The sequence below is a fragment of the Lytechinus variegatus genome, chromosome 2, assembly GCF_018143015.1.
Source record: "Lytechinus variegatus isolate NC3 chromosome 2, Lvar_3.0, whole genome shotgun sequence".
NCBI classification, from domain to species: domain Eukaryota; kingdom Metazoa; phylum Echinodermata; class Echinoidea; order Temnopleuroida; family Toxopneustidae; genus Lytechinus; species Lytechinus variegatus.
Window position 1 is genome coordinate 20,578,940 of NC_054741.1, and position 27,370 is coordinate 20,606,309.

Here is a 27,370-nt window from a genome sequence, read left to right on the forward strand (position 1 = left end):
TTCCCTGATGGAGTTATATTTTCCCCAAGGGATTATATATTGCCTGAAGCACACAGAGCTAAGGGCAAATATTGTCCTAAGGGGGAAATATAGCCGGGGGGGGAGGTGGAATGTTATCTACCGGGAATTGAATAGATAGGACAGACCAGGAAAAGTCTGTTATATTATTTGATCAGAGACTTCATTTTCTTTAAGATAACCTCACACTTCTTGCTGTTCAGCACCTACGTAATATAACAAAATACATAAATTGTGGCTTCGATTTTCATTCCTCTTCAAGACAACATGACAACGGACCTCCTAATGAAGCTGGACTGGATCTCAGTATGACCTGACCGTTTGATTATCCTTTGAAGAGGGGCCACCTTGCTTCCATGACGATTAGGAGTCTGTCGTGAAACAGGTCAAGAGGAATTGAAGGTCACGCTGGAAGCTGGCCTGAAGTTCTTGGAGAAGTCTGGTGATGAAAGAAAGAGAATACCAGTGAAGAACAAGAATAAAAACGACGACAACCACATTACTAAATAACAGGATTTATGTTATAAGAATACGATTTCTGTTGTGTGAATCATCTATTGTTATAAAAGAATTGAGATTAGGTCAGACTTGAAGATGAATAACAGGGGCCTGTTTTCATAAAACTTGTTTATATCACCCAATATGCAAAAACAGTTTAAAGCTACTGAAATCATTCAATTTTATTGGCTTATCGCAAACTTGTTATTGAGATTGTGCATTTGATAACAAGCCTTTATGAAATGCGCCACATGAAAGAAGACAAGGACCTATGGAAAAATAATCAATTCAATAAATTTACTTTTACAGGTTATCAACTACGAGATGATCTGTTCATTCTTTCATGCATCTTTTACTCGCAATCTCCATGAAGGATTTACATCAATAAAATTGATACAGCATATCATACAAAGATCTGGTCCAGTGTTCAGTTGAAAGTACTGATTTTGTACGTATTTTACTTTGCTAAGCAAATGCTTAAACTTGTATTCAGATCACATCTATGTATTTTATATCATCAAGCAAAATTTAAGTAGAAAACTTACTAATAACCATTGTGACCCCTTTAAGTTTGAGCCAGATAACGCGCAATGTATGCATCAATCAATGCGCAGAATGTATGCACTCTGCATATCAGTTTGTAAACTACACGCAAGCCATGTAGGCGGCTGACTTAGATTTAAGCCACAAAATGCAACTGACTACCAAAGATGGTTAAGTATTTTACTTCAGCAGAAGACTTAGTACAATACTTATAATAAGAATCGACCTGAAGACTGGTCATGGGTAATATTTTGATCACAGTTTTACTCACCTCTTGTGGGACTCTGTCCTGATTTGTGGTACAACTGACAACGCCTCTTTGAAGGATGCACTGGAATAGAAAAAAAATACAAACAAACAAGATTAATACATAATTGCATAATATGCTAACCACAATCAATATAATAATTATGAACAGTAATTTTCTAAATGTAGAGTGGTGTGTACAGCACTTTGTTGCCAAAGAGAAAATGTGCAATGATCTGAACAAGTCTGAGTTTACAGTTTGGTGAAAGAGAGCATCTTGCTTCCATTACTAAATAATTGATATTTCATCTGAAAAAATAATTCAAGACAAATTGCTGACTGCTAAATGATCAATGTTATGACAATACTTTTCCTTGGAGTATTATTTCTATATGTCAGTCACACCCATTTTGAATTGCGACATGCATCCATTCGAAGTTCACATTTTGAAAACTGTTACCATAAACTGACCTTGTTCCTGCATTCCTGTATGGCGACATGGCCTCTTCTAGCATACCAATATCTAGCCTTGCCTGAACAGCACCATTACTACAGAACGACCCAGTAACGCAGCTCATGATGCGTGACATCTCTTCCGCTACGGCTTCTAAGACACGCCCCATCACGCGAAGCATGAAGGCAGGAGCTATGGCATTGATCTCAGCGTGAATGGCTACAGCATTCATCAGTGCTTCCTTCACGTACGGACTTGCTCCTACATGTACATCATACAAGAATAAGAACACAGATTTTAATCAACAATGACTTGTATAGTGCTCAATACAATAGATTGACTCAAGAACTGCCTTTACTGAGTCTATAAGGGTGTAACTCCAGAAAAAAAAAGAAAAAAAAGAATTAGAGAGAGAAGGAAAAAAGGAATGGAAAAAAATATATCATAAGCTACTGAAAATGAACAAAAGCTGTGGTAAAAATAGTCAATCCTGACTGGTTGCCAACCAAGGAAAGAAGAAGAAGAATTGACCTCTTTATACAGACCAAGACCTCATCTTTGCTCAAAAAAACACTAATATATAATAATAATATTCCGCATTTATATAGCGCTTAATACATCGGATCAACGTCTCTAAGCGCTTTACAGACATATAGAAATGCATTGCAGATGTACTGGCAATGTACTATATGTACATGTATCATTTATTACCTCCATCATTAGATTCAGTGTATCATTTCATTAAGTGCGTTTTCAATTACAATTCTGAAATTCCATGACAAATTCATCATCACATCAGGAAATCAAACAGTTTTAATCTGGTTGCTTATAACACAGGTTTGTTGTCACTGATAAGTCTTGTGAAAGGATGCTCAAGATTACACCCCCCCCCCCTGACACACACACCCGCACACCCTCCCTCATTTTCCCCTCCTCTCTCTCTCTCTCCCTCTCCCTAGCCTACAAGACACTGTTAGTTTTGCAAAGTGCATAATGTAGAGTCTGACGTGGTAAGTCTAGATTCTGCTGCGGAAAATTTCGTGATAACCCCGTTTCATGTGCTTGTCAAATATCAGAAGCAAAATATGGAATGATTTACAGTTTCACCCAACCTCTCCCCGATAAACCCCCTTCTAGATATGGAATTTGGGTTTGGTATAACTCTTTCTGGTTCAGAATGATGTAAAGATAAGGATTAGGGTTTATATAGTTTTGGAGGTTAGTTCTATGTTTGGTTTAACATGCAGATTTTCCATTAGAGAAATTGTCGCCAAGCATGTCATGGTACATATTTAACAGTTCCTCTTGTGTGCATCGAACTAATGAGGGCAAAACATAAACTGAAATTTTTTATGGACTCACGCCCCTCCCCCCAACAAAATAAAATTATTAAAATAGCATTTTAAGGATTGTGAGAATTCATAAAAATACCCTATTCAGAATCTTACTTTAAAATAATTGATGCCAGTGCATTGAAATAAAATCATCTTGTTCACATAGAAAACAAAGGGGAAAATTTAAATTTCAGTAGTATTTGGAAAAAAAAAGATTCCTTGAATGATATTCAGTGTATTGGAAATCTTATTTCAAAAAATCAGAGAGAACACTGTCAGTTTCCGAAGTATGTGTTACTTGAGATTACCTTATTAGGATGAGTTTCATTCTAGTATTCATTTGAATTTCTAGATAACAAGTTTCACCAGCTAATGATTTACATTGCGTACTCTTCAAACCTCGTACCCTTGATTACTCTATCCATGAATATCATGATTCAACTAGAAAATATAATGTTGTGACTCGTTAAGTTTCTTCTTAGCTTTGGCCCCCTCCTGGATCCAATTATATTTGAAGGTATGTTGATCATTTTGACTAATCCTTTCAAAAGTGCATCAAATATGCATGATTGTGAAATAACAAGTGTGTGGATCACTTCTGCTCCTAGTATTCATGTTTTTTTTCATTCATTCATGTTTTTTTTCATTCATTCATTTTTTTTTCAAGAAAAAAGTTATGACCATCATGCCTATATACACCATATTAATCGTCACTACTATTATTATGATGATCTTCATCTTTTATCCTCCTCATCATCATGATAATTATCACATAAGAGATTTTACTGTAAATTATTGAAGGATGCTATTGTACAGGTCATCCGGATCCCCCATCTGAAATATACAGGGGGAGGATTTGTGTCTAAAAATATCTTCATCAAAATTATGCAATCTGTATGTAATTCATTAAGGTTAAAGGAACAATTATAATTCTTCTTTATTATCACAATTACATGATACAAAAAATATCTTTATCTCAATTTTCATTGATTTACCACAACTTAGAAACAATTAGTATTATCAGTATTTTTTTCTGTGGACTCACCAAAACTTTAAACAGCTGTAAAGACTGATATCAATAGGAATTTATTGTAGGAATCTACTGATTTAAAACTGAAAGTAGGCTTTAACAACCAGTAGGGCCTATTAGTGAGAATTATTGACCACAAGGTCTGTGCACTCCACACGAGATCTTAAATTGGGAGCTCCGTAGGTTTCGGTCACATGAATGAATTCTGTCCAATGACATTCTCATATTTTCTGAATGAATACTCAATATACACCTAAAACTTTCAAATAAAACAAGCTTTTCCTCCAATCCTGGTACCATTTTTACTTTGGAACGACAAGCAATCAAATAGGTCATCCAACTGATCACTACTGAACTCGATATTCTTTGCTCATTTTGGTAAGTTTTGACAGTAGTTTTATTAATTAATTCATTAGTAGCTCATTTTCTAATTCATTCATTCATGTTCATCTCCCTAATATTCACCGAAGCATTCAGATTCATTGGCGATACTATGACTGGTATGGTATTTACGTACTACTTTCACAAAATGTATATTAATACGGCAATGAATTTTGGTGTCCATGAAACTGCCCTTGACCTTTTATCTAGTTATCTTTCAAATTCACCAAATATATAACTGCGATTTGTCAAAATAAAGAACAATAATTATGTGTGGAACACCACAAGGGCCATATCATCTCTTCATTCTCTTTAGGCATATTCACACCACCTCAAAAATAAGAATACCAGGTATTTTCTGATCAGGAACTTTGCCCTGATCTACCCCGATCAGAAAATACCGGGTAAGTCTGCCAATGTGAAAGCAGAATTAATGCCAAAAGAAAATACAAGCTACAGTTATTTGTCAAAGTTACAAAAACTTTCATAGCGATTTTTTCGAAGGTCGCCAGTTTTCTTGCAGTGTGAAAGCAAATTACAAGAACTTTCTCAACCCAGGGAGTAGCTGGACACAGGCACCATATGGGGTGGCTGACATTAAGCTGACATTATTAAGGGAGATTTATGTTCACAATTACAACAAGTGCTTTATCAAGTCAATATAACAATAAATTATTTAACTTTAAACTTTATTTAAATTAAATAATTTAACTTGGTCTAATAAATAAGATAATGATGCTGGTGTACCCTTGTCCCGTTCTAATTTTAATTTCATGATTAATGACAGCATTATAAACATATCCCTTCACAATTTGAAAACTTATCAACAATTACAAGCCATAACAATGAAATGAAAACAAATAGCCCATTGCCTTTTTTAATCAATAATATGAAAGGAAAATCTAAAAACTGTCTTTTTACTTTGATCATCATACCACTTTATATACACCAAGGACTAGCGTCCTCTCCCCAACTTCCAAGTCGACTGTTGTTAATGTATCAAAAATTATTGTATGACATGCACCCTGTGCAACTTCTATATCATATATTTAATTCTTACGAAACTATTTTGGCACTGTTTTCTTAATTCAATAGTATTGAATTTTAAATAGTTATAAATATAATTGAGGTATTTGAGTTGGTAATTACATTATTTGAGGAAGTTAAGTTGACCAAGCAATTGAGTTTAGCTAATGTAATAAAGTTAAGTAGTTACGTTACGTAATGTAAAGCACTGAAAGTAAATTAAGGTATTGAAGTTGGTAATTAAGTTATTCAAGGTAATTAAGTTAGCTAAGTAATTGAGTTTATTAACATACTTAATTATGTTAAGTAGTTAGGATTTGTAATGTAAAGCATTCACAGATATTTTTTAATAGGTACTAAATTAATATTGAAATTATAATCATTTCACGTTCAATTGTCAATATTTGCACCATGTGAGTATTTCAATAAAAGACCACTTTCAACTTATTCAAATCCAGTTGTTTTGACTAAATATTTTGTTTCCAATTTGTTTAGACACTACCTCAAAAACATTTGATGGCAATTTAAAAATAATTTTAGAACCTTTTGAATTACACTTAAACAATTATAATTGATTAGGATTACAGGTGTCTTTAATTCTGATGTGCATGTACATCACATTGTACCAACTAAAAGGAAACAATGTGTGGATATTTATCCAAATATTTCTACTCATTTTAATCAGAATTTCTGGATGTGATGGGGGGACATGTTTATGAATTTACAAATAATCTTTCATATTTTATGTACACATATTCTGGTTTGAGAAGGATGGGTCTTTGGATCAATGAAAAGGTTGGAAGTATTGTTGTTTAAATGTATTTTCTGGATCATTTGCCAAAACATGAATGTTCCTGTATGAGGAGTGTGGTATGAATGTGAGTGTTTTCTAAAGTAATTGTCCAATGGCAAAAATAATGCATAGTTCCAGTCAATGTTAGCAGATCCTGCCTTTTTTTCTGTTCCCAACAGGGCAATGGTTTGAATAATCAATTCCATTGTTCCAGTTGAATGATGTGTTGTGGTGTGGTGGGTTTGATGATCAATGACTGTAGCTGTGTGTTGAATTTGACTGCTTGCTCCTCCCATGACTCCAACCTACTTTTTGTCACCTGCTTAAATCCTGTTACTTTTGTTTTTTAAATAAAGATGCTTTAAAATGCATCCTACCACCACAAATTTTCAGTCTTTACTTTTTACTTACCTTTTCCTATGCATGTTCACAGTCTATACTGAGTTGCATAATATTACTGTTATTATTTCAAGTTTGATGTTTTTATAACTAGTGCGCTATAAATGTAGACCTGTAAATTGTACACAATTCAGGCTATTGGTTACGAAGTGCAACATCGATAAAACCTTTTAAATCCATTCAATGATGAATTTGGTATCAAATGGAAGGATTCAAGTTCCACAATATTAGTGGTATTTTGAAAGTATAGAGGTACATTTAGACCAAAAGCTTCAGTGTCTGTAAAAGGTTGTTCCACTGAACTATTTTGGCTACATTCACTGGGAATTATAGTAAAATGTCAGAAATTGATAAATAAATCCCCAGAAAGAAAGTTATTGCTGTCTAGGGTACAATGAGACTTCAAAAAACACAAAAACACCACAAACAGGCTTTTTCTCACTCCAATTTGAAATACACAATGTAGCTTTATATCTTGCCCAAGTGGTGGAAAAATGACCATTAATGTTCAAATCATTTACTGCATTAAGCGTAACAAGTTCTCAAGTGGAGATAACTCAATGAAATGTTGACAAGATGTCCATGTGTTGAAGTTTTTATATACATTTCAATACACAACAGCATAATTGGCTACACTGTTTAATAGCAACATAACAAATATTGATACAGTTTGAATTCGGCTAAGCTAAAAAAAAATCAAGAAACGTTGTAAATGTAACTTGTCTAACAGTGCCATTTTAAAAAATTAAATTTCATAGAAGAACATGTCCTTTTTTTACTTTGTGATATTAAAAAAATATGTATATACAGTGCGTATCAAAAAAAAGTTTACACTTTGAAAAAGCCCTGGGAATTAAAAAATATACAACATGTGGGTAATTTTTTCACATATAATTATGGGTTTGGGTCTCATCTATCCAATGAAAGTAAAAGTTTTGACAGAATGTTACACTTGAGTGAGCGCTGTCCATTTTTGTAAAGCTCGCAGAAATCTGTTTGCGCAGAAACGCTTGTTTTCACGCTGTGTCAAGGGGAAAGGGCGAAATCAAACTAAACCTGCGAAGCATTTCTCATAAATTTCCCGAGCACTTTTAGCCAATTTAAATAAAATGGATACATTCAAGCATTTTGTAACAATTTTGCCGCCCAAATTTGAAATTTCAACACAACCTTTACCCCTTTTGTGCCAGCTAGATCTGAGGACATAACTGAATCTGAACAAAATTTTATATCAGACATCTCCAGCATTTTTTTACTAAGTTTTTATCATTTAAAGTTGGTTTACATTTCATTTTTCATTTAATACTTGTTTCTCCACACTTTTCCCAAGCTTGGCAATGATTAACAAAATGAAAATCAAGCCTAAGCCATTTCATGTAAATCACAGCTCAGTGTAAAGCAAATATCGTCACGATGGACTCGGTGTGTGGGGGAGTGGGGTGGGGCGCAATGCACTCTTCGAACTGTTTTGGGCAAGGAAACAAGTTTAAAAAGGTAAAAGATATCTTCAAATCAATTTTACTAGCTAATTTCCACGTGTTCTTCATGATTAAGGTCTACTTTTATTCGCATAACTATTTCAAAGTTCTGCGCAAATCATTTTTCACCAACTTTTCAAAAGTAAGTGGTGCTCACTCAAGCGGAAATATTTTTCGACAGTTATATCGCCACTTGCTTAAATGGATCTGTACCAATGCTAAAATGTGGAAACATCGTCAGGATATTACAAATATATGATTTTACACGATTTTTTTCTGAGTTAACTTTTTTTGATACGCACTGTATAGGGTACTTATCTAAATTCAAGACTGAGGGTCACAGTTCCTATAATAATAATATGTCCATTTATATAGCGCAGTTACTATGTGCATATACTCAACTGCGCTTTGATACTTGGTATCATATTATTACCCCGACTGTAGCTAAAAAGCAATATTAATAGGCGCTAAAGCGTTCAAGGAATGAATCCTACCGGGTACCCATTCACCTCACCTGGGTCGAGTGCAGCACAATGTGGATAAATTTCTTGCCGAAGGAAATTACGCCATGGCTGGGATTCGAACCCACGACCCTCTGTTTCAAAGCCCGAAGACTAATCCACTGGGCCACAACGCTCCACATTGACATTAGTTGAACCCTGCCTATAGGTAATTTTAGCCTTTGAGAGTTGAGGGTTTTGTGTTTAATTGGGAATGTTATATGCATGAGCATTCCATACTCCCTGTTGAGTTATCACAGTGAGCACAATTACATTCTTCTCGGCACTTGGTGGAGAGTGCAAATACAGATTTAAAATATTGATTTGGGCAATGGCAGGATAAGAATGCCTTTGGTTTCTTAATATGGGCAGTGTAAGTTACATACTACTGATATTGTATCATTTCATTTACTGATAGCAAACTTGTCATATATTTATATTTTTTGATGAACTTTTATGAAACAGAATGCTGAATATTGATACACCATAAGATCTTTATTTTGAAGGGAAAAAAAGAAGTCACACTGGTCACAATACTTTTAACCTTTTCCTAAATCGATGATATCATCTATTCATGGTCGAATGTTGAAAGATAAGATTTACTCTTTAAGATATGAACAATATTCATAGCTTTCAGCAAATAGAAGTCCAGGGAAATATTATTTGGTTCATAAAAGATTAATTGGAATATTCTAAAGAGTATCAGCCTCATCGACAGAATATAGTTGATGTTTATGTTTTCTTCATTCCCTGCATAAGGCCGTAAGAGCAGTTTTCATAGGTGTTAGTAGATTTGACTCGTAGGTTTTAGTAAACATACCTATAGGTTCAGGGCAGTTGCCCCAGTCATAGTTGCCAGCATAGACCCCTACTTCCAGAGCTCCAACCAATGGATCTATCTTCTGCTCACAGTAAGCTTCGAAGATCTTCTCGTCAAGTTCAGCATAGGCTTCTTGGGACATCTACAGAAGGTGTGTTTGAGCAATACATATTGCGTTGAAACATTTTATTTTGTTCATCATACTACTCTAGACTTGTATCAACCTTGGCATTTGTGAACAAATAAATGGAGAGTCCCATTGGTTCTTTATACTGAAGAATTTTTTTTTGAAGTCTTACAGACACCATCATGAATGAACTCAAGTTTACATACACAGGTTTAATAAAACAAGATTTGAATACTCGGAATTACTGAACTTATGAATTCTGCGTTCCCGATTCACAAAATATGTAGACGACAGATTGTGATGGTACTGTTAAAATCTACTGAAAATAACATATGACTGTCTGAAAGTATATTTGTCACAGAGTTCTATCATTCGCCATTGGGAAAAAATAAAATCAAACACAAATGGTAGAGTTGAGTGTCTAATTGACACCAAAGTTGACTCAATATCAAAAGCTTTAAACTTGACTCAATGCACCTTGGCCCTCATCTAAATTACGTATATCAGTTTATTGTTATGGTAACAGGGCTCAGCAGTAATTCAACATCAAGGTTTCCATGGTAGTTATGATAATGGTAAGGTTACCATAGTTGGAAGTCTTTATGAAACAAGCCCCGGGTTCTAATTTACAGCAAATTACTTACATTTTCTATCTCATGTGTGCTAGGATAGCCAAGTCTCTTGAACTGCTCAATCAGATTAGGAATGACATGTTGAGAAACGTGACTACAGTTACTCAGTACAATTACCAAACACTGTTCCTGTATTAAGAAAAACAATGAAAAACAGACATCAAAATAATCACCATGATATCAACATAAAAAAGTTACTATATAAAAAAAATTTGGGAAAGAGTTGGATTAATAAAAAAAGGTGTTTATTAAATTTGCAGACACAATAATACTATGAATGATCATAAAGCAAAGTTTGATAGTTAAAGAAATCTTTTCATGTCCAAGGGCAATAGAATTGTTTTTGAGTGGATGACCTACATTCAGATTTAAGCTGCATTTCAACACTTTTTTACCTTAACATCATGGTTTTCAAAGACATTCATTTCAAACCAGAGTAGCATATAATTAAATCTTTCACCATCATAATGCAAACACAAAACAATGAACAAAAAAAAGATGTGTATTAGGGGGATTTCGGCAAAACCAGACAAAAACTTGATGAAACGCAGCTGAGATCTGAATCGTGATTCTATCACGGGCATTCTTTAAATGGATGTGCATTGCACACTCTCCTTGGTTAACCTTTACTTTCCAAGAAAACAGTGCAATTAGTTGTGTTTGCATTTGCATCATCGATTTGTGATTTTCGTTTATGATTCTATTCCAAGAAATTTTATTAAGTGCATCCCCCCCAAAAAAAAAAGGATTCCAGTGACGAGGTACAACACAAGGGCCCTCACCAAACTCTTCTCTGTTCTACATTCTTTGTGGAATCATGAGTAGACATACATAGATCAAATCTTACCATGGATGGGATACTGTCCTCAGGAGACTGGAATAGAGATTCAGGAGTTCTCATTGCTGCCTCAGATAATCTAGAAAAAAAAAATCAAGTATGATATGAATCTTTGAAGTTAATCCACACAGTACACTACAAGTCAAGCACAGAACAATAGATTTGGTTCACTGAACCTATTGTTCTCTGCTCTTTTTAGTGTAATATAGTGTACAACAAATTCTGTCTTTCACCTACATCAATGTTTTTTTAACTTATTGAGGGCTGCCAATTCAAGAAAAATATGATTTGTGAAAAAGATGTAACAAAGTCTCTGGGGCCGTTGCAGAAAGAGTTGCAATCAAACGCAACTCTAAAAATCATGCGCAACTTGATTTTCAACCAATCAACAGCGCGTATTTTGGACTTGCGATTGATTTTTTGACTTGCGTTTAAACGCAACTCTTTCTGCAACGGGCCCCTGTTTCCTCTTTTCCTTCCAAGTCCCCTGGGATAGGCTTCTCTGACATTAATTACAATTTTTCATTCTAAACATGAATTAGACTCTACTGGTAAATGTATGTATACTATCTACTGGTGGGACCTCAAGAGTGGCTATTCATTAGCAAATTACAAATGCTTTTGTCTAACCTCTTGATAAATTAACTCAACCATGTCTCAATATGAAACAAAGAAGTTTCCTGCCTCCCTAATTCATGTTTACCCTCAACCATTTATTCAAGCATGCATTTTTTTTTCATAATGTCATCATAAGTTCTCTCCTCTTTGCTCTCTTCAGACATGTATATACCTAAGAAATTTCTAAATTTGAGATATTTATTCTTTTGTTTTAGTCATTTACAGGTTTACCTTAATTTCTGCATATCTCCATCATCTCCCAGAAAAGCTAACTGTTCAAGACATGATGCAAATGCCTACAATAGTTCAAAGAAAAAAACAAGTTAAAAAATAACATTGTTTAACATTAAATTATACATTTATATATGATAAATGAATAATAATAATTAAATATGTGATGGAAGTTGTCTGAATACTTGAAATGAAGGGTCAATGAAAATGTGATATAAAAGGCTTAAAATGGAATTTCCATAACACCAAATGCCATGGCATAATCTAATTGACAAAATAATACTTAAAAAAAAAACGTTAAAAAAGGATGACCAAATTCAAATGGTATTATTTGAGCACTCTTAAAAATGCAGGGCGCGAGAAACCCGCTTGCCCGGGGCAAGTGAAAATGACGTGCGGGCAAGCACTTCTCAAAGTCAATTGCCCGATCGGGCAAGTGGTTGTTGCGTCTTTTTTTTCTGTACTGTACCTCGTTTTTCCATAAATCATCCAAAATCCACACTCAAAATCATGTATAAGCCTTAAAAAATAGCGAATAGCGCAGTTTCAAATTCCGAAATTGCGTTATTTTTTCTGTACCACGTATTTCCATACACATGGTACCAGGTATGAAAAAAATCAACGCAATGGCCGGGAAACAGTTGAATGTAGTATAGGGGTCCATTATGACTACCACCATGTGCAATTTCTAATGCACATTTTCCCCCTTCCGATATCACGATTCTGTGATAAAAGAATTAGAATTACACAGGAAATAAATCACAGAGTCGAGTGACCTCGCGTTGGTGAGTTGTCATTCGGCTTTGCTTTTCAAAACGGCCTATTATTAATATCCAAAATAACTTGCCGTATTTGTTAATTATAACTTAAAATTCATTTGTTTCCCTTTTTGAGGGGATTAGGTAAATATCAGACAATAAATCATCAAACAAAGCTCCATCTATTTTACAAGGCCGGCGGGAGGCTCACGCACGTGCGCATACTAGCTAGCCAGTCTGAGCTCTGTCTCTCTGCCAGAGCTCTGGGGGACAATTCGCTCAGTAAAGGCCTCAAATATGGTGATTTTCTGTTTCAGACAGTTTACATTTCGGGTATATTATTCAAAACTTCCAATAAAGTTTGATGATTTCTTCATTGTCATGTATATTTAAGTTATTAATGAATACATTCTCACCGAATTTAGACTCCCCCATAGAGAAATGCAATTTTCGTAGAAGTCTGCGTTTTCAAAGAACTTCAGGAAAAGTTAGGGTATGTGGGCCTTTATTACATGGTCACGTACAGGTTATTGTACTGGAATAGGCGAAGTAGAAATTAGATATTGAATTCATTTATATCAAAGTTCAACTCACAGTCACACCCACACAAACACACGCACACACCCACACACACCCAAGATTCTAAGCATATAGTGAAAAAAATTACTTAAAAATCATACAATATTAAACAATGTTAGTAATAATTCATTAATAAGTGAACAGGTATTCCTCAAAATAGAAAAAAAAAGTAGCATGTGAAAACATGTAGATAAAAATTATTGACCGAGTGCAACATCATAAAATGATGAAGTAAAGACTTGATGGTTTCCAACTAATTAACAGCTGAACAATAAAGAGCTGAACAATTTTCACTGGCTTTCTTTATAGTTTCCAACTACGGTAAATGAAAGCAATTCTAAGGAAATATGGTAAGCAGGTAGCCATTTCGTGGATTTAAAGATGCAAAATATGAAATATTAGCAACTTTTGTTGAAGGGTTTTTTAAAACCTTAAATGCCCATAAAATATCGATTTTTTTTCTCCAAAATAAACGTTAAGACTCAGGCCTACGTTGCTGAAAATATCCTTTTCAATGTGTGTTCTTTTATTCTGAACATGATTCTCAATTGTTATTTTGTATACCTTAATAAAAATAAGAGTAGTGCCATCATAATGAAAAAATTATTAAAAAAATTGGGCAAGCAGTTTTTTCTATCGGGCAAGCAAATTTTTTCATCACTTGCCCAACAGGGCAAGTGACAAAAAAAATTTTTGTAGAGGCCTGAAATGTATAATCATTTGGTGCAAGACACAATAGTTCTTGAATAAAAGCAATTTAATTTAACTGAGGACACTGCAATTGGCCCAAATATCATTTTTTCCTTGTTTGATAAAACTCTATTGTATTATTTCAGTCAACTGCTCATAACAGTTGTAATAGGTATGAATAAACAGGGAAAGTACATGCATTTGTAAGGTTCGATGTACCTTTAATTTGCTCCAGAAATTTATCAAACAATTTAACAATGATCATATTCAAGAGCTAAATAACAAGATTTGAGAAGAAACCTCTTACCATGAGCATATCAGAAGATAAATCAACAGTCTGTCTCTCTACATGTCTGTTATCAAAGATCTGGAGAAACAAGTGAAAAAATGGAAAGATTCTCCAACAATTATCATACATCTTTGCACAGACTACACTTTTGCATTACCAAACTACAAAATGATTTGTTTGTCGATAAACTGAAGATACAATATTTGAAGAAAATGACATTAGATACAAGTAAAATTCAATACACGATATAAGAGGAAGTTGCTCCCGTAAGACATCACAAGTTTATAACTTAAAATTCTAATAGATCTTTTAAAATATTTGATGAATTTTCCTTAAACCTTTACAAATATTTCAATTATTTTTTCAATAAACTTTTTGTCAGCATGAACTTCTCCCTTACTCAACCTGCAACTTTGCATATCATTCACTAAAAATGCAAATGAAATAATTTTTTCAAGATACATATTTTCATCTCAATAGAAAAAGATCAAACAGTATTTGAATACTGTTATCTCATGCCATCCTCTTAGAAGGGTATGTTAAGAGGGGGGAAAATTACTCAATGGTTGGGGGTAATTTAACCCCAAAATGCTCAAAAGGGCCATGAAAACCAAAAATAAATAGCCCATCCCCATTAACTAAATGTTAAAGCTTATGGAATGTTGCAGCAAGATGTGGAAAGTAGCCCCCAAAAGGATACACAAAAAAATGTTGGCTAATGCATAACCATCATGTTCCCTTATTCTGACCTCTCTTCATAAAAACATGGCAATTAATACACTGCAACTGTTTGAAACACCTTTTGGCACTTCATACACTGCAACTATCAAGTATTTCCTTTTTAAAAAAGGCTTAGCAATTTTAATTTTAACGGAATAGAGAATAGAAAAACAGTGGGCGCGTCGTGGTCTGGTGATTCTGACTCTTGCCTTTCAAACAGAGGGACGTGGGTTCGAATCCTAGCCATGGGGTGTTTTCCTTCAGCAAGAACTTTATCCACACTGTGCTGCACTCGACCCAGGTGAGGTGAATAGGTTCCCGGCAGGATTAATTCCTTGAATACTTGAGCGCCTAGGCAGCCAAGCTAAGGCCGGGGTAATAATAGCAGGGCCCGCTGGGAGAACAGTTTTCGGAACTGAAGTGGCTACCCTGGGTAAATATACCTCTATTATTATCATTATTATTATTATTAATAATAATGATGTTCATCCTGCATACAAACCTTCTTTTCACTGGAGCTATTACAGCTGATCACTTCCTTGAGATGTTGTAATGTGTCTACTACTATACTCTCAAATAGAGTAGGCTGAAAGATAAAATAAGATCATCACATTTAATTCATTTCTATTCTTATCTCCTTCTGAGACTCTGTTTGACATGGTTGATAACATTAATAGGTCCAATACAATCTTAAAATGAGGTATCCAAATGCTCAAAAAGCGAAATTTCCACCAAAAAACACATCATGATACTTGATACAAGAGGAGAGCAGACTACTCAGTAAGCAACAAAAAACTTGAACTAAGGGAAGAGAAAATAAAAGAGTAAAATATAGGCATCTCAGAGCTGCCAACCAGAACAAGAACATTTCAGTACTTTAAAAGCTGAAAATCAGTATTTTAGTGGGAAAATAAAGAAATACTATGAGATAATACACAAAGCTGAAACTTTAGAAATCAGTATTTTGCATGAAGCCATCAGTATTCTTCTCATTTTTCAGTACTAAATACAAACAAGTGGAATGCCTCTGGCCGTCTCACCTGCATCACGCGATTTAACATAGCAGCAGTGCTGACTTTGAAAACTACTATAACTCGCACAAGATGTTCAGTGATACTTGGTTACTCTTATTTCCACGTTTTATGAACTAGACCAATATACTTTACAGAGATAGGATGGTAATTCAACAAATACCCCCAATGTGGCCAAAGTTCATTGACCTCACATGACCTTTGACCTTGATCATGTGACCTGAAACTTGCACAGGATATTCAGTGATACTTGATTACTCTTATGTCCAAGTTTCAAAATTCAGATCAATAAACTTGCGAAGTTATGATGGTAATTCAACAAATACCCCCATTATGGCCAAAGTTCATTGACCTTTGACCTTGGTCATGTGACCTAAAATGCGCACAGGATGTTCAGTGATACTTGATTTCTCTTATGTCCAAGTTTTATGAACTAGACCAACATACTTTTAAAGTTATGATGGTAATTCAACAAATACCCCAATTCGGCCAAAGTTCATTGACCCTAAATGACCTTTGACCTTGATCATGTGACCTGAAACTTGCACAGGATGTTCAGTGATACTTGATTACTATTATGTCCAAGTTTCATGAATCAGATCCAAAAACTTTTAAAGTTTTGATTGTAATTCAACAGATACCCCCAAATCGGCCAAAGTTCATTGACCCTAAATGACCTTTGACCTGTGACGTGAAACTCATGCAGGATGTTTGGTGATACTTGATTAACCTTATGTTCAAGTTTAATGAACTAGGTCCATATATTTTCTAAGTTATGATGACATTTCAAAAACTTAACCTCAGGTTAAGATTTTGATGTTGATTCCCCCAACATGGTCTAAGTTCATTGACCCTAAATGACCTTTGACCTTGGTCATGTGACATGAAACTCTAATAGGATGTTCAGTAATACTTGATTAACCTTATGGCCAAGTTTCATGAACTAGGTCCATATACTTGATGTTGACGCCGCCGCCGTCGCAGTTGCCGCCGTCGGAAAAGCGGGGCCTATAGTCTCACTCTGCTTCGCAGGTGAGACAAAAATCTGTACTACTTGGCAGCTCTGCCATCTGTTACTGAATGTTAAAAGCAGACTATCAAAAGCTTGTTAAAAGAATCAGAGTTGGGTCAAATGTCTAAAATACTTTTGAAATATGTTTTTACTAGTCTGCATTCTACTCAGATAACTTTTAAATTAAGTTCTTATAACATATTGCAATCTCAAATAAAATGAATAGAGCCTATATAAATGCTCAATAATTCAAATGGTAACTACATAGCAATCACGGGCTTGCTCCATAAAGATTCATGCACACTTGACTAGAAGCTCACTACGCTGCAATGTAAGATTTTAGGATGATTATAACATATTAAACTTACCAAAGTTGTGATGCCTCCATGTTCATCCATCTGTAGCACCCAGGTCTCACGGCCGTGAAGAGCTTTGATATCTAAGAGACGGCACACAAATACAGTAGGTCATACAACCAGTCATGTTATCATTGTCATCACCGTTCCACACATTCAGTGCATCATCTACACTCCATACACTATTTCACAAGCACATACGTGCCAATCCTATTACATTCATGATCGCATTCTATTGGTTACACAATTAATATGTGGGTGGAAAGTGGCATAGCTAGATAAGTGCCTTTATGAACAAACCACTACATCACTAATCCTAACTTCATACTTAGAATCATCTGTAAATATCTAGAAGGAAAAAAAATTAAGACAATTAAATAGGAAGGATTTGGTTGATGTTTGAAGGTTTGCGTGGTGGTTGGTGAGTCCTATGAGGACTAAGAAATGAGGATAGAGGTAGAAGTGAAATGGAAAGGTGAGAAAGTGGAAGGGTGGAAGACATACAGTCAATTTGTCTGAAAACCAGCTCTGTAACACCACTCACTGACTCGAGCAAGACGTCCCTCATTTCTCCAACTACAAAAGCCTCTAAACTAGTCTGGCTTGCTGTGGATTACACTTACTTCAAGAATGAATTCTCTACTTTCCAACCTTCCACTTTCTTGCCTCTCTATTTCACTTTTACCTCTTTTTACTTTTATTAGTCCTTCCAGGACTAACCACATGGTTTCCGTACGTCACTTCTATGATTGGTTAAGGATTTGTTTATGATTTGGAATCATCTACGAGTCAACGAAGCAATCAAATGTATATCTTAAGAACAGTCAACAAAGTTTTTTGAAGTGTTCTTATATTCATTGGCTTTCTCGATTCCCCGATATTAATTTGATTCCCCCCAAACTTTGCTGATATTGTCAATGATTGCATGGGAGCTGGATATGAAGAAAGGCTTAAATTTTGTTTGAACGTGCAGGGCATCGGTTAATTCTGACACCTAAGCAGGAATATGACAAATCTCCTTACCTTCTGTGGCCTCTTTGAAGAGAGTGACCATACAGTGGACTCTAAGTTCAGCCAGTAATGAGTGCAGGACTTCAAGAAGTGAGGTTGGTACTTCAAGATTCACCAAGGTACTAAGAACTGACCTGTAGGATTTAAACAGAAAGAGAGCAACCAAACAATGAACCTTAAAAGAAAAGCTAGTAATGAGTGCAGGGCTTAAAGATGTAATGTCAGAACTTCCGAGATTCATCAATGTACTTAGAACTGACCTGTAGGATGGAAAAGAGAGAAATAGAACAATGAACCCTCCGATAATCCAGTAATGGAGCGTTGTGGCCCAGTGGATTAGTCTCCGGACTGTGAAACAGAGGGTCGTGGGTTCAAATCCCAGCCATGGCGTAGTTTCCTTCAGCAAGAAATTTATCCACATTGTGCTGCACTCAACCCAGGTGAATGGGTACCTGGCAGGAATTTATTCCTTGAAATGCCCCAGCGCTGTAACAGGCTGCAGGGCTAAAGCCAGGGTAATAATATCCAAGTCCTTTGGAAGCGCATAGAGATGTTATTTATAATGTGTTATGCGCTATACAAGAACTGTCTATTATTATTATCAATAATGAATGCATTTCTAGAAGTGATTCATCAAGCAACTTAGAAAAGACCTGTGGGATTGAAAGAGAAATAGAATGACCAAACAATGTACCCTAAGATCAGCTAGTAATGAGTGCAGGATTCTGGGAAATTGGTTCTTCAAGCTTCATCAACATTCTTAGGAGGGACCTTTAAGATTTAAGTAACCATAGAGTTAACTCTCAGATCAGCTGGTAATGATTAAGGACTTCCATGGGGTAAGAGTCATACTCCGATTGAAAGAGAAATAACAAGACACAAACTCAACCTACTGTGAGTTACTGATAAATAATTTGGTAAAAAGAAGCACTTCAAAAACTAATCTAAAATAGTTGATCTCATAACAACTGAAAATTCATGATCAAATTTACATTTTGGAACATTAAAAAGTGACCAAACATGGTGAAACCTCATTATCTTTCAAGGCAATTCTATATAAACATTAATTTAAACAAATCAAGTCATACTGCACAGTTTTCATCATGAAACGTGGTAAGCTTTGCAATGACACACTGCATTCTTGAACTGAAAAAAAAATGCTAGAGTGAAATACCTTACCTGATGGATCGAACACACTGAGGAAGCCATGCACCTGCTCCTACTTCATTCTTGCTATCACCCCACTCTCCTAGTTTAGCTCTCTCTTTCTCATTCTTCTTCTCAAGTGATTCCGGAAGGAATGCCGCCCTCACAAGGTCCGCAAAGTAAGTAGTGATCTTCGTCATCATGGCCTGAAAGAAATGATGAACGACATATATTTAACTTGAAACTACTTGTTCATCATATTTAAAGAACTAATAAACTTCATCATTTTCAAACTAACCCCTCACATAAAATTCAGGGATGAATCAATGGATGGTCCAAATATCTACAATAAATTGATGTGAATCGTGTTAATTTTTTTAAAAGACAGAAATATAATTTATACTCACAGTGAATGAAGCTTCCTTCGATGAGTCCACAGTCATAGATTTGCCTCCAGCCTGTTATGTCAAATGAATAAATAAACATAAAATAACACTGTCACCAGAACAGAGTAAGATAGAAACCAAATTACACTTATATGGCAGTCTGGAATCAAAACTTATAACAATATTTTCTTAAACTGCATACATACACTTACCGGGTACATTATTTTAGTGTTCTAGAATAAAGTAGCATAATGATTCTAAGACAAGAAACAGCATTCAATTATTTACATAATAATAATAATAATAAGCCCTGCTATTTTTACCCCAGCTTGTACTTCTATAATCTACTTATGGTATGGTTACAATCAATATCATTTTACTTTCATAAGAAAATGAATCTATTTATTTTGGATGAAAATGACTGAACAAGTCCATGCTAGCAAGTACCTCTGATACAACAGATGCATTGAAATAGGATTGACCAAGCCTCCAGAGATTGGGGAAGGTTGATAGAAGGTTATCAGCTAGCTCTTCTAAGAACAGCACTTGCTGTGGGGGTGAAAACTTGCCATCCACTGAAAAATAAAAACAATTATACCTTAAATCAACTGAGACATGGACAGTGTTTGTTTCATCTGCCTTCTAATAAAAAATATCAAATAATTGGTACAGATGTTCTGCAGTTGAAACCTCCACTTTCAACCCCAAATATTGGTTCAAAAGCATTGTTAATTTCAGAAGCTAAAGAAAACTCTGTTGCACAGACCTTTTCTCTTTGCACTGTCACTTAAAAAATAAACAATTTTGGCCACTGCTTAAAGACAAGTTACACGGTGTTGAGATGCTATACCCATGTACCATAAATTTGGTCTATAAACGTGTGCAAGCATTCAAGATAAAATTAATAAAATTTTGCAGCGTTACCCTCGTGCATCTCAGAATGATTTTGTGAAGCATCATGGAGGGCATGATGTGTTAGTGTTTAAAAAAGTATCTTTTTAAACAAGTAAAGACAAATGCTGATATCAGCCACAGTCACACAACACTAGTTAAGCAATAACAATAAGTAAATATGAAAAGATAGTTAACATACAAAGTGAGGTTCACTTACTGTTTGCATCAGATGTAAATTTGACTTGAATACCAGACCCTGAAGAAGAAAAAACAAAATACAGTAAAAAAAAAAAACATGACTTGGTGTGATATAGGCAAATGTATGTGTTAATTCCAGATCTCGAATTATCATCCTTCCATTGCCAATTTTTTTTAATGACACAGCAAAACAAAGTTATCTTGTAATAATCATGATTTGGTTTATGAAAGTATTCAGTATAATTATCTTATACCTGATTTTGGTGTTTCAATTGTTTTTTTGTTTAAATTCTACTCTGTAATCTCAAATTGATTGTCTTACCAGAAAAGTTTCTCCGATGACCTCTGACCTTAGAGGCATGACTCGGTGGCTCAAGAATCTCACATCCTTTTTGATCTGAAATATAAGATGAAAACAGATATTTCTTTCCAGTTACACTTATGCTGTGACACTCATTCAATTGTGTAAAAAAGTTATATTGGAATGGAGATTTGTGTAAAAAAATAAAACTTTTTGAAAATTTTGATGATTATTTTCCTACAGTATAACTTTCATGGTGAATAATGATTTTGACAAGAAAAACTGTCAGTGATGAGAAAGGAAGGAATAGGGGCAAGGACAGAGCAAGGCACAGGTCTAGCCATAATGTGAATAAAGAGAGACAGTCAGCTTTACTCACTTGGACTGAAAAGAAGCTAGAACACTTTAAAGCTCATATACGCTGTATAATATAAAGGATGAAAAAGTAGAGCACCCTTGGCAGTCGAACCTGCATAATGTAGTTCAATATTGCAGCTGTGCCGACTACATGCAATTACTGAAATATTTTCTACGATTTATTCACCATCTTTACCCATCAATATAAATCATTTATGTTGTTTTTACTGAAAGACAAGCCTCGGCAGCACAGCAAATGGCATTTAATTGTGCAGGTGCATTCTATCCTGAGAAATCCAACACCAGCGCTGCCAACCCGGACAAGAACATTTGATTTTTTTTAAGCTGAAAATCAGTATTTTGGTGAGGAAATCAGTATTTTCTGAGAAATACCTCAGAACAACACATGAAACTGAAACTTTAGAAATCAGAATTTTGCATGAAATTATCAGTGTTCTCATTTTTCACTACCAATTAGTGAAAATCAGTACTAGTTGGTAGCTTTGGAAAAAATGATGCAGTCAATACAATGCAGAGCTGCCAAATAGTACAATTTTGTTGTATTCGTACGATTTTTCACTTAAAATACGACACTAGGATTTTCCAAATAAAATATGATTTTACAAAAATATAGCTATGGGCATCCGTGTATTATATGTGTGTATCTCTCATTGGCATTTTGGTACATGATTGCGTACGAACGTGCTCGTTGCTGGAGTGTATTTGAGTGTACGGTTGGCATGTTATGACGGAGATAGAGAGAGCATGTGTATTATGTTATACTGACTGGCATATCATATACCGTTCTCGCTATACATACCTTAAATGTGTGTGTGTGCACAACAGGCAAGTACGATGTGCCCAGCGCTAGCGCAGCCATGGCCAAGCCAGGTACTCAGGTGTGTGCGCGTGCATGCATATGCATGTACTAGCTGCACTCTACCATCTTTGGTGCGAATCTAAATTCACTAGCGCATTGGCGATATCGCTTCGACCCCATACTTGTCTTCTTGAGCACCGTCGTTGTGCATTGTCTGTGATCATTGTGTTGAATAAATTCTGTAATATACATCATGACATTGAAAGGATCTAGATTATCATGGAGACAAACATTTCTATCCGAATATACGACTAGGTGGCCACGCATAGTGGCCAGCAAGAACAGTTACACCACTCGATGTACGGCATGTGCATGTGAGTTCTTAATATTGCATAGCGGTGCGAAGGACATCACCTTGCATCCAGTGGGCAGTTGCGCTATGCTCATCTAGTTAAAGTCATGATGCTGATTCTGTCTATCTTCCACAGTAATGCATCTGACGAAAGGCTTTTCAGTATGGCAAGAAAGAATAAGACAGAGTTTAGGTCCATTCTGAGTACTGCAACATTAAGTGATATTCTAACTCAAAAGGCAACATGCCAATGTAATGGACAAAACTGCTTTGAAATGAAATTCAGCATAATCTATTAAGTAAGTGCAAAGGAGCAGTGACATCAGCAGCTGCATCAGGGTCCCACATGTAAATGAGGTAAACTATCAGTCATGCATGTAATTACGTTACTAAATGAAGATCCTATGACTTTAGCCCCCTAATGCTATTCATACCTGTCGTATACATTATACACATGTTAAAATTACAGTGAGCACAACAAAATAATGAGATGTATAGTAGGAAAGTACACAACGGGTATGAATATGATTTTTTTGTCTAAAAATATGATTTTTGGTCAAGTGTGGTTGGCAGCACTGGCAATGGTGTCCATGTACAATTATCACCCAAATTGATGTAAATATAAAAAGGTTCACATGAAAAGAATGGCTTCCTAAGCTATTTCAATATTATATGTAAATGCTTCGTTCTAGTGAATTTGGTAATTCCATTCACCATTGATCGATGAATAGGCTACAATAGTAAAAGCTAGAAAGCTTAACGAGCGATAGTTGATTACCATTATGTCCAAATTTCATGAAATAGACCCTACACTTGATAAAGTTATGATGACACTTCAAACACTTAACCCTGGTTAAGATTTTATGTTGCTGACGGTGCTGCTGTCATCAGAAAATCACCACCGATGTTTTGCTTCTGCTATACAAGCAAGAGAAAATGCATGAAATGGGAGGGTTTCAGAGCCTGAAATCAGGCAACTGCCTATGCCTGAAGACGGTTATATCTGGGCATCGTCTAACAAAGAGTTACGATTGATCTGATCAAGTATTTGCAAATCCATCAATGTCATAATTCTTTCTTTCAGAAATTTGCAAAATGTCCTTTGAAAACAGAGAAGCATACTGAAATGTCAAGAAAACAGTGAATATATGAATATACAATATATCATATCTAAAAGTCATTTTGAACAAACATGTATTTAAGATGATGACATTGCTGGCTTTCCATAGTTGTGATGATCAGAATAATCGCAATCCATGTAAGACTGAACATTCACTCAGGAACACTCAGGCATGCTCACCTATCTGGATATGTTGATCCTTGCATCCTGCTAGTATATCTTGGATCCACTTGTGTTCATTGACAATACACTCCCAGGCTGGATCTCCTGGACCACCTAGCTCTACTAGGTACCTGACAAGACAATCATATGGCAAAGTCACAGAACTTCAAGAATATGCAACTTACAGGAATTGTTTGAAATGCAGAATGAAACAAACTTTCCATCAACGTTAAGCCAGCAATTAAGTCATATCAGGGAATAATTTTGATTTACAAATTTGAATAGCATTTTTGGTCATGAATATTAAGCTTTCAACTTAGTAATGTACAGTCCTATGTAAAATATGCTATACAAAAGACTTTATGCATAGCAGTTTTTCAAAAAATGTGGAGCAAATTGCGATGCGAGACCAGGATAATTATTCCTGCATATGTTACAATAACAGCAATCAAAGATATATAAATCCTAGGCTTTTTTTCAAGGGGAATTTAGAGAAGTATCAGAAATCTGAAAATTGAAATCTGCAGCATTTTTGTATAAACTTGGAAAAACAAAGAACTAGCTATTGACTTGATTACATCATCTGATTTGGAGTATGTTGATGGCTTTGGACACAATGAACATGGTTCGAGTTTTATACATGCATATAGGCAATTAAATGTGGTCCACACATAATATATACACCCAAGCCATTCATTTAACTGGGCGTTGTGGCATGTGCCAGTAATCCGAGGGGGAAGTTCCAAATTGATGCAGAGGTTTACGGCCTGATCAAATCTTTCAGGTGATGACATTTAAGGCCATCCTAAACATAAATATTCACATCTGGTTGACACAAATTAAGAATATTACAGGAACATCAAATTTTCAAACTTCAAAAAGTTGTGCTATTCACAATACAGAAAGAAAGACAATATTACCTGATGAGCCTCTTTTGTTCGTCTAAAGGTGTTGGAAGTTCCATGAGTTTTTCATGCAGCTGGACCTGTAATTCACGTATCCTATTCTCAACTTCATCATACACTGTCAAACAAAGGGTAAACATTTCATTGAAGATGACTTATACATCATTGCAAAGTATTTTTTCAAGGATAAAATGGTATGTTGCTATAGGTTTGATTAATTGGCATGACATCCTTTGTTATATTGATGCATGTAGGGTAGTCTAGTAATTTCAATACTGAATAGGTATGAGATTTTGAACAATTCTAATTACAATGGTGGTAAGTTAGTTACTAATACTTTTAACTCTTCATGTATTGGATGTATCGTAAACCTGTTCATATGTTACTGATGATTTTATGCATGACTCAAAATGGACATAAATACAATACTGTAAGCACAAGATAAATAATTTCAACAATGCAGAGGCCAATTATCATAAGCAAAAGAATGCTTAATCAACTTATTAATGGGTGATGAAAATAGTAGATCTTTTAAAAAGTTGTATATAAGCATATAATAGCATCAGCACAGAATATACTCCATAATGTGGCTTGTGTATGAACAATATTTGAGCTCTATAATATACATAATCATTTCATGACCATGATACCCACCTTTCTTGAAAGTTGATACCTGTGTATTAGAGAATAGCTGTCGAGCTCTCTCATAATCATTGATAACTACTTCATAGTCTCCCTGCATTACATACAAAAAATGTCAAACCGAATAGGGTTATCAAGATGAAATTAAAGGAAATATTTTCGAATTGGTATAACTTGTCTTCTCAAGGAATCAACACAGGAACACCTACGCACATATCAGTTAAGTTCTAATAGGAACTGGATACAGTTTTTAATAAAAACTGAGTTAATGGTACAGGGACATTGTTTTTTAACCATTTTAAGAAAGAAGTATCTGCCTAGATTTAAAAAAGAAATTATGAAACAAATTAACCTTTCAACATCACTTACGATAAAGGCCTAGTAAAAAGTCTAGCAAACAAATGTTTTTATTCTTCTGTTTAGAAAATTGATTGCTTTAAATGAATTCTAAATAAGCCATTACTCTATATTATAGCATGAATTACCAAATAGTGGCCGGGGCTCCGTAAACAAAGGTTTGTAATGAATTGCAAATATGAAAGAATCACACTGATTGGTCCCTGGTCAGTATTTTAAACAAAATGTGCATGTAACGTTGATATTGATTGGTCAGTTCATTTAGCGATTGATCGCTAATCTTTGTGTTACAGAGCCCTGGTATTGACAAGCTAAGGTATTCATACTAGAAAGTGGAATTAATATCATGTATATGTCAACTATCGTTGATTAATCATTCCTACCTTCTTTATGTTTCTCTCAATTGTGATTGGAAGATGAAAGAGAAACTTGAATCTATTGAGAACGTTGAGGGCATTCCTGGTGGAGTCTGCTCTGTCTTTACGATGTAACACACTCTGAAATATCTTCTGAGCGTTCTCATTGCCCTCTGAATAGGAAAAAGGAAAGAAATAATTCATTTGCATAATTATGTACTCTCATTTCATGAGAATACGTAATTACAGTGAGAAGTACAATAAACATATGAGATGTACTATAAACAGAAGAGCAATCAGAACAATAGAGCCTAGGAATCACAAATGTGACCAGCCACCCCAAAATGTCCCAAAAAATGAATTTTGATAGTTTTTTATCGAGTTTGAAACAGCAAATCCTAAGCTTTGAAATAATATATAACATGTCAAAATTCATCAGGAATAACCCACACATGTACGTGATTGCATGCAGAAGAAACTAAGTGAGAGCTTCTAAGGAGAACACAACGTTTTAAATTTGGAGCTCACTCAAGCATGAGATGTGCACACTGTGTAATCTTGGTGAAACTTTCAAGCAAATCACAAAAATCTGTCTCAAAGAAGCTCTTGTATCTTAAATCTTGAGATTCTAACAGTGTGAAGAAGAATTACTCTTTCAGATAAGCTATTTATTTTAATTTTCACCTCTTGAAGACCAAATTACTATTTTAGCTATTTACAGAAAACCTTTCCTGGTAACTTATTGACTTATTGTTGTGGGGATGGCTGGTCACAAATATGTAGTTGTGTTAAATGGATTTAAAAAATTGCAGTTTTTCACATTCCACTTAAAAACATGCAATCAACAAGGTATTTCTATTTAATTAATATACATATCAAGTATCAACATTTCTTAATTTCATTGTGTAATCCAATTAGAATCCATATGTTATGATCACCAGCAGAAAATCATCAATAGTTTT

The 27,370-nt window shown here is 35.0% G+C and overlaps 1 protein-coding gene across 1 annotated transcript in view; it reads right to left on the bottom strand.

The window, feature by feature from the left end:
- Positions 1-228: 228 nt before the first annotated feature.
- Positions 229-27,370, bottom strand: part of LOC121407536 (exocyst complex component 2-like) — a 34,813-nt gene continuing 7,671 nt past the window's right edge. The window contains exons 9-28 of the mRNA XM_041598669.1: positions 26,436-26,581; positions 25,708-25,789; positions 25,069-25,171; positions 24,167-24,279; positions 21,359-21,433; positions 21,056-21,094; positions 20,392-20,519; positions 19,966-20,016; positions 19,592-19,764; positions 18,425-18,546; positions 17,414-17,484; positions 15,505-15,588; positions 14,301-14,360; positions 11,967-12,031; positions 11,127-11,196; positions 10,292-10,408; positions 9,521-9,662; positions 1,777-2,020; positions 1,331-1,390; positions 229-457 (exon numbers count right to left, since the gene is read on the bottom strand). Of these exons, the coding sequence (XP_041454603.1) occupies positions 382-457; positions 1,331-1,390; positions 1,777-2,020; positions 9,521-9,662; positions 10,292-10,408; positions 11,127-11,196; positions 11,967-12,031; positions 14,301-14,360; positions 15,505-15,588; positions 17,414-17,484; positions 18,425-18,546; positions 19,592-19,764; positions 19,966-20,016; positions 20,392-20,519; positions 21,056-21,094; positions 21,359-21,433; positions 24,167-24,279; positions 25,069-25,171; positions 25,708-25,789; positions 26,436-26,581 (2,021 nt within the window). The 3' untranslated portion in view covers positions 229-381. The remainder of the gene's footprint in view (positions 458-1,330; positions 1,391-1,776; positions 2,021-9,520; positions 9,663-10,291; positions 10,409-11,126; positions 11,197-11,966; positions 12,032-14,300; positions 14,361-15,504; positions 15,589-17,413; positions 17,485-18,424; positions 18,547-19,591; positions 19,765-19,965; positions 20,017-20,391; positions 20,520-21,055; positions 21,095-21,358; positions 21,434-24,166; positions 24,280-25,068; positions 25,172-25,707; positions 25,790-26,435; positions 26,582-27,370) is intronic.